General features: G+C 38.4%; 2 protein-coding genes across 7 annotated transcripts; one reads left to right on the forward strand and one right to left on the reverse strand.

Moving 5' to 3' along the window:
* The first annotated feature begins 2371 nt into the window (after nt 1–2371).
* LOC126381817 (serine/threonine-protein kinase mig-15) lies at nt 2372–15676 on the forward strand. Of its 6 annotated transcripts, none has more exons than XM_050031308.1 (22): nt 2372–2646; nt 2849–2914; nt 3972–4179; nt 4328–4504; nt 4574–4805; nt 4889–5017; nt 5090–5317; nt 5405–5481; nt 5561–5645; nt 5990–6113; nt 6594–6620; nt 6780–6876; nt 7079–7208; nt 8145–8265; nt 8994–9956; nt 10758–10877; nt 12481–12880; nt 12962–13182; nt 13370–13560; nt 13706–13832; nt 14354–14488; nt 14585–15676. In XM_050031308.1, the coding sequence occupies exons 1-22, from the start codon at nt 2581–2583 to the stop codon at nt 14831–14833; spliced, it is 4173 nt and encodes a 1390-aa protein (XP_049887265.1). In that variant the 5' UTR covers nt 2372–2580; the 3' UTR covers nt 14834–15676. The 6 variants fall into 6 exon arrangements, with proteins under 6 accessions (XP_049887265.1, XP_049887266.1, XP_049887267.1 ...); XM_050031309.1 differs by having other exon boundaries at nt 14360–14488; XM_050031310.1 differs by having other exon boundaries at nt 12676–12880.
* Nucleotides 15677–16126: 450 nt separating this feature from the next.
* Nucleotides 16127–16858, reverse strand: LOC126381842 (p53 and DNA damage-regulated protein 1). Its single transcript, XM_050031353.1, has one exon. It carries the CDS (start codon nt 16696–16698, stop codon nt 16246–16248), a length of 453 nt encoding a protein of 150 aa, XP_049887310.1. The 5' UTR covers nt 16699–16858; the 3' UTR covers nt 16127–16245.
* Nucleotides 16859–17676: the final 818 nt, after the last annotated feature.

Raw genomic sequence — 17676 nt, forward strand, 5'->3', positions numbered from 1 at the left:
CCTCAGGCCAAATAATGAGATTTGCGGCAAATCTACAAGTCACGGCAAAAAAAATGATGGAAAAGACATTTGCCTCAAGTTAGAAAATACTACAACTGGTTACATGTGAGCTTCTCGATTAGTTTCGATGACTTTTTTTTCTGAATACCATAATAAAACTAAATTAAGGCGTTTGTTTCTTCAATACAGACAGTTATATCATCAAACAAAATAATTGAATAATACATTAACACACATCATTCACATCCGTATTCCTATCGGGGTAGGCAGCCACAAATTATTAACAAGAGAACGCGCAGCCCCTCTTATGGTGCAGAAGTATCCAAATCTAAGCGGGATTTTGATGTTTAGGCGTGCATTGAGATTAGGATTATTTTAAAAATAAGTATCTACAGTAAAATAATCACCTAGCTAGGAGCTCCCAACCTTGGGGGCATGGTTAGAACAAAAAAAAATTCGAGACTCCGATTTGGTAAGGACATTGCAGATTGAATTGGTAGAACGCTTGCCTCTCACTTTAAACCAATGATCGTCGAATTTGTTTCGAATTCATGTTTGGATCGTGAGGAAACGCACTTTCCCGAGAAATGCATTTTCGGAGGTATGTGACCTAACTTATATTGGGCTGGTTTCCCTTCGCGGGTTGGAACGTCAGACAGGCAGTCGCTTCTGTAAAAAACCGGGCCTGTCAAATCTTCACGTTAGGTACGCGGACCCTGTGAAAAACGGGATAATGCTAGGGATATGATTGCAGATTGAAATCATTTGATTATCCGATTGTGAGGCTTGATGAGGTCGGTTATCAACCTTACAAACCAAACGAAAGCACAAGATTTCGGGTAATCCGATCACCTTTCGAGCAAGAGGAATACATACACATTAACTCATCCCCGTAATTGCTCATGGGGTAGGCAGATCCACAAGTAACCAGTTGACAAAGAAGTAGAAATTATCTTCCGATAGCTATAGTTAGAAGCTAGCTATCTTTCGAGTGTTCACTGTAATACCGTTATGTAGGTCTTTACCTATAAAATTAATGTTTTCTAATACTGGCTAGCTTAAACTACGATATCATACAATAAATTAATTACATTTATTCATGGAAATTATATTATTAAGTTTAATGTATGTTTTGTCTATTTTATACCTATTGATATGTGTACGTAAGTATATTTATTGATAATCCTTATAATCTTTTATTTCAGAATTTCGTACCTATCCAAATTACATTTTCCATAAAAGTTTCCTAAGTTTTTGCCCTCTACATTTTTGGCAAAGTCGCATGAAGCCGGAGAAAAAAAACAACTAAAATCAGGTGCTCATTTCTCTTTCCGTCTTTTACGTATTTTCTTGCACGTCGCTAAAGTAACCGTGAAAAACTCTTAAATATGCGCTATTTCGAAAATGTGGACCGTTGTTGCAGCAACGCTGCAAAGGAATCACACAATATACTTACGTAGATAACGTGGTTACACCGGATATGGTAAGAGAGCGCATGATATAACTTTGGTGTGATCTCTTCCATTCTTATTTTTTTAGCAGAGACTGACCCGAGACGACAGTCCATAATATTGAAAAGTGAGACAAAAAGTTGTTTGTGACTCTATAGTAGCACTGTGTATTTGTGCTTAGGTGTACTGTCAAGAAATTGAAGAATTTCTAAGGGCTCCCATACATTAACACGATACGACGTCGCGTCGTACAACGACGCGGCATCATGAACTTCCATTAAAACGACAAAAGCACATCAACAATTAGTGGCCAATACCCACACAATACCGCGCCCCGGACAGTAACGCTTCTCGGACATCACGGTAGAAGATATTTTATTCTAGTGAAAGACTTCACAGGAATATTTTTGCTATTGCTCTTTACCAAAACAATGGACGGATTTTTAAATCTTGTCTACGTCTACGGACCAGGTGCTGCCATCTATTACTACTCGTATTGAACTATCATTGTTTAAAGATAAATTTTCGATAGGCTTATCTTATCTTCGTGCAATAAATTAATCTGCTTGTTATTATAAAAATAAAATAAACGTAATAACAAATAAAACTAATTTTATTTTAGATTTTGGAATTAGGTGGACAACGAAAGTATATTAGATATTATTGCCAAAATAACCCTCCATAATTGTTTGGTAGTTTTAAATCGTAGCCAATTTATAATGGAATATAGCTACTTTTGTATAAATAAATATATTCTAGTGACACGCAGTATAAAGCTATATTTCTAATTTTTTTGAGAATAGATGATCATCTAGTAAATTAACTAAATATGCACATAAGTCATTTTTTATTTAAACTTAAATCTACTAAACCATCCATGATTCAGAACATTTAGTAGAATTTAGTTTCATACCCCGGTATCCCTGCCGGGTGTGTGCGACGGCAGAGTTGTGTATTTGTAATTTACTTTATAATAATTGTAAACAATGTTTATTAGAAATTATATAAAAATTTAAAACTAGAAATTGTGTAATCTATCCGCTAATGTCACAAAACAAAGTTTACCTAAGTTTTTCGCTTTGATGTGAGGTTCTCGTGCTTTGTCTTCGTGTGTGACAATATACTCAAAATGGCGCATCAACTGGCCCCGTCTGTGAATTGTTCATTAGACGACATTGACCTCAGTGCACTAAAGGTAAACTTATAATCTTAACTATTTTTAGCAATACGTTGTGGCACGCACTAAAAGTTAGGGAGTTCCCACGTAGGCGAGACGAACGCCCAGTAGATAGGGCAATGATCTGTCCGTCACAGGGCGTGAATCATAGTAAAAGGTCCAAAGCAAGAAGAAATTTATTGGTCTTATCTCTGTTATTGCATTATGCTCTTCATTTCAGGACCCCGCTGGCATATTTGAACTGATAGAGGTAGTGGGAAATGGCACCTATGGCCAAGTATACAAGGTACGATAATAATTACTTACAAATTACTTTACAGCTTCTTTATTTTGTTTATTTCTGAGAACCAGTGACACATAAGGAAGAGTTAAAAGTTGACAATGGCCCCGATTCCTGCAGACACCGCCTAATTTTATTTTAAGTTATATCCGTCATTTTCTTATCCGTCGAAGAGGAAAGGGACAGATGATTCACAGCTCTTAATTTTAGGAAGAATGAGTAAATGAATGAATAACCCGGGCGAATCAAAAGGTATGTCGCTGGTATGCAATCCGTTTGACGTGCTGTCTACTTAACTGTGTCGGGTTATTGACGGATGTTAAATTTTTAGACGGTTGGTTTAGATTTGTGCTTAAAATTGACGTGTGTTCCATAAATTTTATGCTTGTCGATTACCCGTCCCTTTTCTTTTCGACGGATAAGAAAATGACAGATATAACTTAAAATAAAATTATATGGTATTTACAGGAATTAGCACCACTGTCAACTATTTCGAAATTTGAAACTGTCATACATACATAAAAATAATTTTCTTAATTGCTCCCAATTGACACATCAACTTGCTATTTTATTTTATCTTTTTTATTATGTGACATAAAAATATAATATCAGTGTATTATTTCTATATCAATTTCCTTGTCAGTTGAAGTTTACTCTTATTCATTCATAGTGCAGGTCCATTAGGGTCTTTTAATAGTAATCTTGATTGTACCTACATCAGCCTCATTAAGATTACAGCAATTGGAGAGAGCAGGCTAAATGTCAATGAACTTAATTGATATCTGCCTGTGCTACAAAAGAGGACTGACCCACTAATTTGATGGTTTATGTGATATACACCTACAATTTACATGCAATGTTATGAACATTTATGAGCAGTAATTAATCAATATTACACAGATTATAAAAACAACATATTAGGTACTAGTTAATAAAGTCATAGGGATGTTGTATTTATGTAAAATAACATTATTTTATTGCTTTTGTAAACACTTCTATCTATTTTATAGTACTACCTACCTACTTTTATTGTGTTATCTGCAAGTTCCTGTGTATATTTTAGGGTCGGCACACAAAAACTGGGCAACTTGCAGCCATCAAAGTTATGGATGTCACACAGGACGAAGAGGAAGAGATAAAACTTGAAATCAATGTTCTGAAAAAGTACTCCAACCACCGTAACATTGCCACATACTATGGTGCTTTCATAAAAAAGAGTCCTCCAGGCAAAGATGATCAGCTCTGGTTGGTCATGGAGTACTGTGGTGCTGGTATGTGTTTATCTCATTTATTCTATCAATAGTAAACATTGCATTCAAATGACTGATAACTAATGAATTCACCATTGTAATTGCTCGTCTCTGCATACAGTTTAATCATTTATTTTAGCCAAATAGTAATTGATCTTGTGATTTTTAGGTTCTGTAACAGATTTGGTAAAGTCCACCAAAGGCCAGTCTTTAAAGGAAGAGTGGATATCTTACATATGCAGGGAAATCTTGAGAGGTCTCAGCTACTTGCACTCCAACAAAGTTATACACAGAGACATCAAGGGGCAGAATGTGCTGCTCACAGACAATGCTGAAGTTAAATTGGGTATGTTCTAAGTCGAGAAATGTAGTTTACTCCTAGGACCTACCTAATCATTGTGTCTTTTGTCTCCAGTGGATTTTGGCGTATCTGCACAGCTTGACAGAACAATTGGGAGGAGAAATACTTTCATTGGTACCCCATACTGGATGGCGCCAGAAGTTATTGCTTGTGATGAGAACCCTGATGCAACTTACGATAATCGCTCTGATCTTTGGTCCCTTGGTATCACAGCCCTTGAGATGGCTGAGAGTCAACCACCTCTATGTGATCTTCATCCTATGAGAGCTTTGTTTCTGATTCCAAGGTAATTTTCAGACCCATTAAAATACAAACTAAAACTCAATAAAATTCATAAATTGTAATCAAACTCTTAATTGTTGTTTTCAGAAACCCACCACCTCGCTTAAAGTCAAAGAAGTGGGCTAAGAAGTTTCACAGTTTCATTGAGACTGTGCTTGTCAAGGATTACCATCAGCGGCCATACACTGAACAGCTCCTAAAGCACCCCTTCATAAGGTAACCTTGGTCTTGATTTGTATTAGTAATAACAAATGTTACTGTGATTATTACTTTCAATGTTATTTACAGGGACCAACCAACAGAGAGGCAAGTGAGAATACAGTTGAAGGATCACATAGACAGGTGTAAAAAGAGAAAGCAGGACAACTCAGTCCGGGATGATTACAAGTATTCGGGGTCGGAAGGGGAAGAAGAAGAGAACGCCGTGGCGGGTGAGCCGTCGTCAATTGTACACAATGCACCACACCAGGGCGGCGACACGCTGCGCCGCAACTTCCAGCAAATCCAGGAGGGCAGGTGAGGACACTGCTCAATAAATGAGAAGTGTAATGCTAATTAACTGTGGACACTTGACTAATAATGTAACTTTCTGTAATAACTTAGAGCCGCACCCGAAGCGCCTCAGCCGCAGCCGCCGCCAAAGCGCAACAGCAAACGTGAGGAGCGAGAGGAAATCCCAGGTAACATACCCTATCTAACTAGAGAGAAGTGTTGACCTGCCTGCAGTTTGTATTAACCCTTGTGTTGTTGCTACCACAGAACCGGGCCCGCCAGCGAGACCTAACATTCCGCAAAGACTGATTGTTGTGCCGGATCCTCAGGCACAACAGCCTAATAGATATAGGTAAATATATTTTTTTCATACCATTTTATTTTGTGCTAACTATTAATTTCAACTAATATTTCATTTTCAAACACATTCAATAAAATCTTCTTATAGTGTGGGTTGTGAGGTGGAATACCAACTTCATCAACCCTAGTGTCAGGGTTATTACTAAGCCGCCAAATGCCTCTGACACGACTCATGTATCGACTACATACTTACATCAGTAAGTAGTAACCGGGACCAACGGCTTAACGTGCCTTCCGAAGCACGGATCATCTTACTAAAATCAATAAAATAACGAGTTATCGAAAATGTTTATATTTTAACGTAAGATTATCTACTTTATAACATGTGTTCCGTAGGCCTCTGCCCCCGACGCCCAAGTCGTCGGGCTCGTCCAACAGCTCTGGCTCCAACAACGGGACGCCGCCAGCCAGCGGCCCGCAGCCCCCGCAGCGCGGCTCGCACCACATGTTCAAACCTATGGTACTGTCTCACTACTGTCCTCTGTCTTATGTCATTACATCACAGTATTCTAGACTTAACTGACCTGCATAATGGTACTAGTCCAATATAAATACTAGGTATATAAATAATAGAAAAGTAAAACCACAATGGTTCAGTTCATGTGCCAAAGAACAATGCTGTTTGAAAGAATAAGTCGACTTTATAAATATAATCGAGTTTATTATGATATTTATGTTTATTGTGTTTTGAGATTGGCACTCTATCCAGAATACAATTCACAATAAAATTTTGTATAGTTTTATAATGAAAATGGTCATTATCTTTTTGATATGTATACTCATATTAATGTTAGTAATGTTTGAATAGTACTAAGACATTCACTTGGGGTGTGTTCCCAAAAATAATTTATTATTAGATTCGATTTTCCTGTTATTTTATTTGCTTTTTATTTTCATGTCACGCTGTTATCTTTGTTTGCGCACCCGGTATAACCTGCAGCCGCAACTGCCACCGCGAAGGCCAGAGGTTTGTTTTTGCTTGATTATTATATTTTGCACCTAAACATACACGTAGAATAAATTATTATACTACATTTCCTTTTTAGTTTCAAATATAGTGCTCTAATAATTATTTATTATTTAATGGGTTATACCGACAATAGTAATAAATGGGAGTTTTTCGTAGGACTTGGATAAGTTAGCAGCGCAACTGAACGAGCTTGGTGTGGTGTCCGGCAACGAACCACCTAACCGACCACCACGGGCGCCTACTAATGGGCAAGGTAAACTGCAAAATATATAGATAGACATTTATTTATTTAGTTCAATATCGTAGCTTATTGTGAAGTAAAATGTTGGGTCTCTCAAAACTGCAAGAGATTATGCTGATTCATAACAACTGGTATTGTTTCAAAAGTGATTGAATGTATGCACTTTTGTAAAATTATAGATTGTATGTATGAGTGTGTGTGAATGGTTTGGCAGGTCCGCCGGTGGAGCGCAACCCGCCCGAGCCGCCGTTTGACGACTCGGACAGTGACTCCGACGCCGAGGAGAGCGGCGGCCGCGTGCGCAACGACGGCACTCTGCTCGCCTCCGACCCGCCCAAACCACTGTAAGTCATTTCACTTGTAAAGTTTGTAAATTCTTACAAAATAAGTACGTTATTAGCGTCGGAATAAAACAATACACTCCTTTTTCGGCGACGGGAAAGTTTATTTGCCAAGGAAAAGAATAAAGGAAGATCAGAGGTCATTGACCTTTTTTTAATCGTAAATGAAGGTGTGGTCTAAGATGAAGCAAGCTTACGAAATTATACAATATCAGTAGTTTAAAACATCTGCATGAATTATTATACCATGGTCATTAAAATATGTTTCCATCAACCTCGTAATTACTCATCGAAGCCTCTTATACGACATCACACCACTGTCATGTTTCTAAAGAGTTATCAAAAAAGCAATGACGATTTATATTTTATAATTATGGATCTACATATTCCATTGTCCAGTTTGGTTAAATGGAGTATACTAAATACATTATCTTCAAGTAGTCTATCTTAATCGAGAAGTTATCAATTCCCGAGGGCATTTGACCAGTAGTCGTCCGTTTATCTACGGAGTGACATTCGCTGTGTATTGGCCGAAACGACACGCGAAAGCTTTTGAGCCTGCGCTACTGCAGGTGCTGCACGGAAAGTTGTGCAAAATGACATTCAACTTCATTCAACCACACCACTTTAAGGAAGTTGCAGACCAAGAACTTAGCTAAGTTAGTTTAGCTTAGGTTGCATAGCTGACACAGTTTTTCTAGTTGTCAGCGTAGTTTGCAGTGCGCACACAACTATGGAAAACTGCGTCAGCTATGCGAGTTAAACTGAACCATTTTAGCTTAGCTCTTGATCTGCAACCAGCGTTATTCATGACACATTAACTGAACCTTCTTTTTTATTTTTCATTATTATTTGCACTTCCCCATTTATTTTTTGTTTGGCTCCCCGTTTTGGTTGTTTGGTTTGGTTTCGGCTTGTCAGTCCCGAGTTCTGCTACAGGCCGGGGCTGAGCGCCGTGAGCGAGGACGGCGCGGGCGGCGGCGGCGCCCCCACGCGCCCGCTGCCGCCCACGCCCGACGACGACGACGCGCACCCCGACCGCACGCTCGTCATGAAGCGGGTAAGGCTCACCACATTATACACTTAGTTAACACACAAGAAATAACAGATATATGTATAGTTTAACCGAGAGAGAGCATCACTATCCGAGAGAGGACTCTTTCGTTCTCGAGCTTGCGCTGTTGCGCAAGCCAAACAATAAAAATTTTCACTTCTTTGGCCCAGATAGACATGAGTATGAAGAAGAGGCTACTCATGAGTGCAAGACAGAGGAAGAATAAGTTATGCTCTCTTTCGCTTATACTTGATTCTGTTTTCTTAAGACAGAACATATTACTTATACAGTGTGGAATGGCTTGACTTCGGGATACGTCGAGAAAATCCTTCGCACTTTACGCTTTCCGCAGCTATAACCAGGACCAACAGTAGTGACCGAAGTACACCAAGCTATAAACCCAGACTCGGCCCCAAGACAACTGTTATCCTATCTCTGTGTTAATTTTTAGCATTAACTTTGCGCTCAGTTAAGACAAATCATCTTGGATTTTCTTTATGCTCCTCGATATTTGTCATAGAAGAGTAAGACTTGAAGCGTTGTGCCGCGTCTTTCTATCAATCTCTGATTCATTTATCTTTGCATATCATACCAAACATTTTCCACGCCAAAGTAAGATCAGTGAGCAAGATTAGCTTTTATTTCATGTTGTGATAAATGTATGTATGACCTAACATTTTTTTTTATTCTTATTATTTATGTATTTTTTGTATTGGACATGTTAAAAACAACAGAAAGATAACGTGGAAAAGGATAAAAGGCAGTCGGATGTTGACGAAGCCGTGCTTCTGAAGGACTGGGACTTTGCAAGATTTTTCCCATCAAAGAGCGCCGCGGGCGCTGGTCAGGAAGAAAAAGCAGACCCCAGTAAAGAGGTGGAACTGAAACGAGCGCAACTGCAACGTCAGTCGAGGATAGAAATGGAAGATGCGTGGGCCAAGTACAAAGCCATCGCTACTCCTCCGTCGCGCCACAAACAGCTGTTCCAAAAGCCCAGTGAAAAATCAACGCAAGATAAACTTTCCGACATACTGAAGTTTAAAAAGGAACAAGACTCAGAGTCCAGTTCTCCGAATCGCTTCTTTAGAGGCTTTAGAAGGGAGAATTCCGACCTCTTCCCGTTGTCGAGTACTAGACACTCCGCCATATACTTTCCGAAGCACGAAAGCCCGGCAGGAGCGAGTAAACAGTTACGATCCAGTGGCATATTCAACAACTCTCGTAAGCAAGTGATCAAACCGCCGGCATCAGGGGAACCTATATTGACAGATTTTATAAAAATGAATGACAGCCTCAAGATGTCGGCACAGGGAGAAATAAAGAAGACTGATAAAAAAATGGCAGAAAAGAAAACCCCAGTGAACAACCCTATAGACGCCCTGAAGAGCGTGGCAGCGCTGATCAGGCAGGAGAGCGAGAGCAACGGGCCGAGCCGGCAGAGCAGCGTGAACAGCGACTCGCCGGCCGCCAGCGTCTGCTTCACGAGCAGTGCCTCCTTCGAGAAGCAGGGCTCGCCCGACCTCACGCACGATACGCCCGCCTCTCCCCCCACCTCCGCCACAACCGACGCCAACATTGTCAAACCTCGTAGAGAAAAGACTGAATCTGATATAGTATTTCGAAGAAATTCCAATTATAATCGGCACGCAGAGCTCGTAGCGAACTGTGGGCAGGAAGCGGTACTCGCTCAGGATCAGGTAATTGCGCTTAGGATAGTTTGTTAATATTTACATACTCACAATTGGTATGAGGGTTCGATTTTAACAGCTTGACTAACATTGAGGATTTGGATGTGTAGCTGTTGGTTTTCGTCGAATAACATGTGTGGGTTTGGTATTCTTTATTCATTCTATAGACAATTACCTTATTACCCGGCTTATCCCAATAATAATAATTAAATATTCTGATTTTACTTTTGCTCACACGTCTTACAATTTGGCGTAAAATATTTATCGATTTGTTATTGTACCTACTTCTTTCAGAACTGTGTACATAGTGAAATTAGTTGCTTCTTGATTTCTTGCACAAATTGAGAGGAACTTTTCATTAGAACATAGAATGGTTTCACATCGCTATAACATCTAACATATCTTGCTATTTACAACTGGTTAACGACTAACCCGTTCCAGAAGTATTGAACACGCCTGTGTGCGATTACCGTCTTCCTGCCAAACATAAAGAGTTTAGGATCTCGTGCCATGGACACCTCGGACAATTAACAAGTTTGGGAATGAACGCCTAACGACATCACAGAGATAGAAAAGGAAATTACATCATTCGTGAATGTGTTTTACTGCATGTCTTGGCTGCCGTGTTTGTGTTTGTCGACTGCGCTGCTGTTGATCTATTAATACCGCTGAAACTACTACTGTTGACAATGTTTTAGTGTGTTAAGACCGGTGTGTTATTGTTTTTTGTACAATTGCAGGATTCTTGATAAGTAGATATTTGCAAGTAATGTTATTTGGAGAGGTGTGTGTAACAGTGTGGGTGTGCAGGGTCGTTCGAGCGGCAACGAGGGCAGCGGGTCGCGGACCAGCTCCGTGCTCCCGGACCTGCTGAGTCAGGCGGGGCAGCCCACCACACCGCCGCGACACGACAAATCCACCAGCGAGGAGGTAAGACTCCACCACGCACTATATCCACCAATCACACCCAGCCACTCAAGAAGCCAGGAACAATCACTGATCCACAATTATTTAAAATTTTACCAATCTATCATAATCTGGCTAGTAGCTTTCAGTTCCCTCCTCATGGGTAGCAATGTCCGCTTGACACTTCGTACCATTTACAACTGTGGTTTCCAGTTACAATAATAATACCACACTTATTCATCTATTTTCACGGGAGATATCATTCGATCAACAGTACATTGAAGACATCTACACTGATTGCTTAAATTAATAATTCAATGGGGAATTTAATTAATACTTACCCTAAGTTCACAATCCATGTTTACTTGTTCATTTTAACGCGAACATTGGTATAACAGGGATTCAAATCAATTTAGTTAAATCGAAAGACAATGATATGATTCCGTTGATAGACAATGAACTATCATTGTGTATTAAGATGTATATGTGTATACTATTATGTAATGATAATCAATTAATGAAATAGCCCCACATATAGTATTTTTGTTCTAATTTACCTACATTAATTACAAAGAAAACAACGGAATCATATATAACATTTTCGTTAGTTAACCCCTAATTGAGTGAAATGTCGGGAATCCCTGCTATCACGTGTGGTGAACAGCTTTGTTAAATGTATTAATGTGATACTGGTTGTCGATCATGCAAACACCCTGGAGGCGTCACCCGGGGCGGTTTGCAGGCAGCAGTTAGCACTGCGTAAGTATACACTGGCTGATGCAAGAAGAATCGCTTGTAAGACTCATAGATTGTTGTATGTTACAAATCAAAAGTATATCTCACTTCTGTATGCATTTCTAGCCCTGCTTTCATCTATACGAACTTTTGTTGGGTCGTCAGTGCGGATACATACTTTACCCGAGCTTTTAGGTAGTTTGAATTATTTGGTAGCTTAATAACCGTAACAAACGGGGTCTTGTGATATACTTCGGTAGACACCGAGCTGCGACTTGGCAATGCTGTAATATAACAACAGGACTCCTCAATTGCCTGATAGATCTTACAAGGGGCAAGTGGAATTTAACATTCTTCGAACAAATTATTTTACTTTAGTACTACTTTATTAAAAAAAATAGACAGGTACTATTTGTACAAACAGCTTGAAAAATATTCTTACGTATAAAAGGTAAAAACATTATAATTCTGGATCGTACAGTCATTGAGAACAATTAACAAGTCATAGCATCCAAATCATGGGAATGTATACACAAATCATTCAACTGAATGCACAACTCGTACTTATTCATTGCCTGTTATCATCATCATTACCATTACCTCACAGTAATGATGACAAGGAAATGTAGATAACAATTACTTACAGCTAATAATTTTCCAGCGACTGAAATCAGAACTAATCTTTGGGAAATGGAGAAAACTAACATTCTATGTATAAAATGCCAAGTCAAATTTAGATTAGTGAAAACCTTTTAATGTTTAGACCTTTTCCGTTATGATAAATAAAAGCAACTATATATGTATTTTTTTCTTTGTAGTCGAAATCTTGTATTACACATATTACAAATGATAAGTATTTCAGTGTGAGTAATATACTGCATTTCTATTACAGTACAGGCAAGCCGTGTCGGGCGGCACCCCGCTGCCGCACCACCATGCGCCGTCGTCGGCGCAGTCCACGCCGTCCAAGTCGTTCGTGGCGGCCGCGCCGCACGCGCCTCACGTGTCGCACACCCCGCACTCCCTACAACACTCCCCTTCCAACTCGTCTGTGGGCTCCCAAAACCAATTCCTTCCGTTACAACAGAAGCAGCGCTCGTTCCTCACGTTCGGCTTTGGCGCGGGCTCCACCGGCAGCGGCACGGGCGGCTCCGGCGGCAACTCGTCGCGCCGCGAGAGCCACGTCAACGTCAACGTTACGCCCACCGGACACGACCTGTCTTCCGACACGCCAGAGATACGCAAATACAAGAAGAGATTCAATTCAGAGATTCTTTGTGCCGCGTTATGGGGTCAGTTTAGCACCACTATCTATTTCTTGGAATATTCCAATCACGTTCATACGTACAATAACTCAAATGTTTTATTTTCAGGAGTAAATCTTCTGATTGGCACAGAGAACGGTTTGATGCTGCTTGACCGTTCGGGTCAAGGCAAAGTATATCAGTTGATCTCACGACGCCGCTTCCAACAGATGGAAGTGTTAGAAGGACAAAACATTCTAGTGACAGTATCGGGGAAGAAGAATCGCGTACGCGTGTACTACCTTAGCTGGTTGAAGTCAAAGATCTTGCGCACTGATGGACTGAGTGACGTAAGTATATATCTTTTATAATGGTCGATGATAAATACGATAACATAATAATAACTCCCCATCACATTCACCGACACATACAGCTCTTACAAACTTTTCGATACTTACACATATAAAATACAATTACAGCTCAGATTAGCACAGTACGTCTTTCTACACTGTAGTCTTAATTTTATTTTGTTTGCAGCAAGTCGAGAGGAGGAATGGCTGGATCAATGTGGGTGAATTGCAAGGAGCAGTCCACTTCCGTATTGTTAAATACGAACGCATTAAGTTCCTTGTAATTGCCCTAAAAGACTCCATTGAAATTTACGCATGGGCGCCTAAACCATATCACAAATTCATGGCCTTCAAGAGCTTTGGCGAGCTACAACATAGGTGAGTTTAGAAGCATGTTTATAACAGTTGATACTTTACGATAAAGATTGTATTCCAAAGAACTCAACAATTTGCAATGTCTCCATTAAAATCGCCATAAACTCGATAAGTATTTTCATAAATTCAATATTTCCTTTCTCTACAGGCCTCTACTAGTAGATCTTACTATCGAAGAAGGCATAAGACTGAAAGTGATCTATGGCTCAGCTGATGGCTTCCATGCTGTGGATCTGGACAATGCTACAGTCTACGATATCTATATCCCAAAGCATGTGAGTAATGCATATATGGCCCTTATATTCAGTAGCGAATTATTTGGCTTCAAAAATCTGTTCAATAATTACTGTTAACATAATGGAATGTTAGGAACTAATGTTCTAAATGTTAGGGTCAAGGGATATACAAAATCTAGTCAAATTAAATACTTTTTACAAAAATAATTTCTATTGGTGAGGTATGAAGCAATATATGTGGTCAAACATTGTCTGATATTGATTTCTTTTCTTAGACTGGCTTTTATTCCTGGACAAGTATTTAATAATTTATCTTTCACTTCATCTTTTGTAGCAGTCTTTCATATCCTGACTTTCATATGCAAACTCCTTTCATACATTCCATTATTGGAATGGATTGTTTTTTTGTTTTATTAAAGGATTTCATTTGTTAAAGAAAATATACCTGGTTGCTAACGCCGTTCCGTGTTCCAGGACACTTCTTTTTACAAACGATCACAAATTTGAAAATGAGTGAGATACACTGGAAGTTAGATTATAGTTTAAAAACTTTGTTTCAGACACAGGGCGCTATTATACCACACTGTATTGTACCTCTTCCTAATTCGAATGGCGTACAGTTACTGTTGTGTTACGATAATGAAGGAGTATACGTTAATACCTATGGACGCGTCAGCAAAAATATAGTCCTTCAGGTACGTAAATACACCCTGTATAAACTAAACTCTTATTTTTTGATGGATTTGATTTTGAGTCTACTAGATTTTATACCAAACAAATTATCTTTCCAGTGGGGCGAAATGCCGACGTCTGTCGCCTATATTGGTACAGGACAAATTATGGGATGGGGCAATAAAGCAATTGAGATTCGTTCAGTAGAGAGTGGACACCTTGACGGCGTATTTATGCACAAGAAAGCACAACGACTCAAGTTCTTATGTGAGCGCAACGACAAAGTATTCTTTTCTTCGGCCAAAGGCGGTTCCTCTTGTCAGATATACTTCATGACGCTCAACAAACCGGGCATGGCCAACTGGTAGTGGCATGGCGCGAGCGTCGAGCGCCCCCGATCTGTGATGTAAGCGACACACCAGACCCTCGGTCCTTACTGCATATGCCACTAGTTTAGTCATTATTACATACATGCTACATGTGCTTTGGCCATTTGAAATTCAAAGACTTGTGATAGTGACAGATTATTATGTGCTCAAAAGACAATCCACAAATCATTTATACATTCGAGTATTTGAGGACCCTTTACTAAATGTGGCATTTTTGTACTGAAGATTGTAATTTCAATACAAGCTACTAAGGAACTTATATTAATATTAAGCAATAACCTTTAGGATAAAATGTTTTGATATTGACGATTATTCGTAAGTTAGTTAATATTGCTTAGGTTTTATTACATTATATGTTGCAGTTGGTTAATTTCTAAAAGAAAATGTAATTCAAATCAAAACTATTGATTCATATATGCCATATTATATTGTTTATAATGTTAAGCTAGGTGGTGAAGTCAGATAATTATTTGGATACAATTTTGTTTACAAAATGATTACAAAGGACATTGCCATTTTGACAAATTATAAAATTATTGACAAATTAAAAATAAACAAAATACAATTATTACATACTGTAAATTATTATTCAATCTTTTTAAATACAAATTGGCATTTAGTCAAGTCACTTTGTATCATATTATCACACCAAACAACAATTTTATTAATGGATAAATCCTTAAATTGGTACTATTTATTATTTATTTGTTATTGTGTACTATATTTTTTACATGTATAAAAGTGTAACTGTGCATATTGAAAATTATATATTTGATGACTTTTTATTTGAAAACAACTTAGCCCATTAAAATTCAAAAAATATTTTGTCTTTTATTTTAATATACATGTAAAATACATTGAACCTTTAAGAATGAATGTGGGTAGATTACCAAAACAAATTGAAGGTTTAAAGACAGCTACATATCGTCCCTTAGCTTACAACACCGCTTAAGTCATTTTTACCAACTTTACAGGAGACGAAATAAAATGTCTTATTTAAAATATCTGTAGATTTTTTTATTGCTACTTAATACATACTCTAGTTAGCGGTTAATAAATAATTATTTATACTTATTTTGACGATTTACTTTATTTTAACCTTTATTTTCTTCATCCAATGGCATTAATATGTAAAAACCGCCAATTTTCGACTTGAGCGGTGTTGTAAGCTAAGGGACGATATAGGTATCTGTCTTTAAACCTCCTTTATGGATTAAAATCCATACATCTTATAGGGTTAACCTTCAATTCCAACAAAAAAAAACTCTAGGCTTTGTTAACATGTGATATAGTAAACTTCAGATCTTATTCATTTACATATTGGTACAGCAATGGTTTTATACTTATAATACTACACTTATACTGTTCAAGCAAGAAAAACTGTTTTTATATCAAGTAAATAGTCCTGCACAAGAAAATCCTTCTGTTTCTTTTCGGGACATCGGAACCAGCATCAATCCTGGTACTGGAGGCTGCATTTCTAAGTCTCTCAAATCATTTACCTTCACTCTGAGATCACTACGAAGTTTGTTAATGTCTATGTTTAACTGTTTCTGGTCTTCATCTAGAAGATCCTTAGTTGTACGCAAATCGTTTTTTATTAAAACAGATCCAACAGTCACCCAGCACTTCTGCTGACCAGATTTGCTTAGATCTCGTAATGCTTCTCGGTTGGCATTTCTTCTTTTATCCAACAGTACTATTTCCCGCCTGTCAGATAATATTTCTTCTGCTAGTTTTTCCGCTGACACTAAATACTTAAGTACTTTGGCTTGGTCATCCATAGTTTTATATTTTAGTATCCCGAAACTTGACGTCTTTAACAAAACTGAGGTTACATACATGTGTAATAGAATGACCAGATGTTTTCTTATAAGTCATAAAAAACTAATTTATTATCAAAACAATCATTGTATAGTCCGTTCAAGAATGATCTTCATAAAAGGTAAACAAATATGGCTGCCGATATTTTTTATCTGTGTCAAACTGCAAACTAGTGTAGTGCTGAATTGATTTTTTTATAATGTAGGTTATTTTTCAATTATTATTTTTTTTAACTTTTTTATCCCTTTGGGGAAAGGCAAAGGCAAAGCCGTGCAGCCGTTTATTTTTCAAGCTCATTTTTCTGGGAAACTGTAATGCACGACCATGATAAAGCCCAACCAAGTATTGTACATCCAAATATTCCGTGACCATATGTACACGGATTATCATCGCGTACATTCCGTGGCTGCGAGTTAACACCTTGTACAAACGAGACACAAGGTGATCCCATTAATCCAAATAATATTCCGTGTGGATTTGGTAGTCGGGTTAATGTACATCCACGTAATGTACGACCTGATAATCCGTGTACATAACAATGTACACGGAATACGTGCGTGTACAATCCATGGTCGGGAAATATTGGCTGCGAATTATCAGTCCGTACAGGTCGTACATTACGTGGATGTACATTAACCGGACTCATTTTTCTTTTGGTTGTTTTTTTTTTCCTTTTGCCCATTTGAGGGTCAGGCTAAGAACGGGCTAAGATCTTCTTTTTCTTTTGGTTGATTTTCCCCGAAGGGCAAGGCAAAGGGAACTATGCCCATACAGCCATGTCTAGTATATTTTACTTGAAGACGATTAATAATGATGATGAATGATCAAACACGATCAATCTGTATCACAATCCATCCGAATGTGTGTGCCCTATCCAATATGCAGTGCGTGGGTGGATTGATTTGATTGGGATATACAGGATAAATACTCCTACCCCTATACCCTTTCAGTCCAGTCAGTCACAGACTCACAGTCAGTTGATTTTACAGTTTAGTAGT

Source organism: Pectinophora gossypiella, chromosome 3, assembly GCF_024362695.1.
Source record: "Pectinophora gossypiella chromosome 3, ilPecGoss1.1, whole genome shotgun sequence".
Classification (NCBI taxonomy): Eukaryota; Metazoa; Arthropoda; class Insecta; order Lepidoptera; family Gelechiidae; genus Pectinophora; species Pectinophora gossypiella.

What these genes read in the sequence shown, in the direction of transcription:
- LOC126381817 (XM_050031308.1), top strand. Translation starts at nt 2,581, where the DNA reads ATGGCGCATCAACTGGCCCCGTCTGTGAATTGTTCATTAGACGACATT. An exon ending in CAGCAAATCCAGGAGGGCAG is followed by an intron (nt 5,318 to 5,404) that starts GTGAGGACACTG and finishes GTAATAACTTAG; the next exon opens with AGCCGCACCCGAAGCGCCTC. An exon ending in TTTGGCGAGCTACAACATAG is followed by an intron (nt 13,561 to 13,705) that starts GTGAGTTTAGAA and finishes CTTTCTCTACAG; the next exon opens with GCCTCTACTAGTAGATCTTA.
- LOC126381842 (XM_050031353.1), bottom strand. Translation starts at nt 16,698, where the DNA reads ATGTATGTAACCTCAGTTTTGTTAAAGACGTCAAGTTTCGGGATACTA.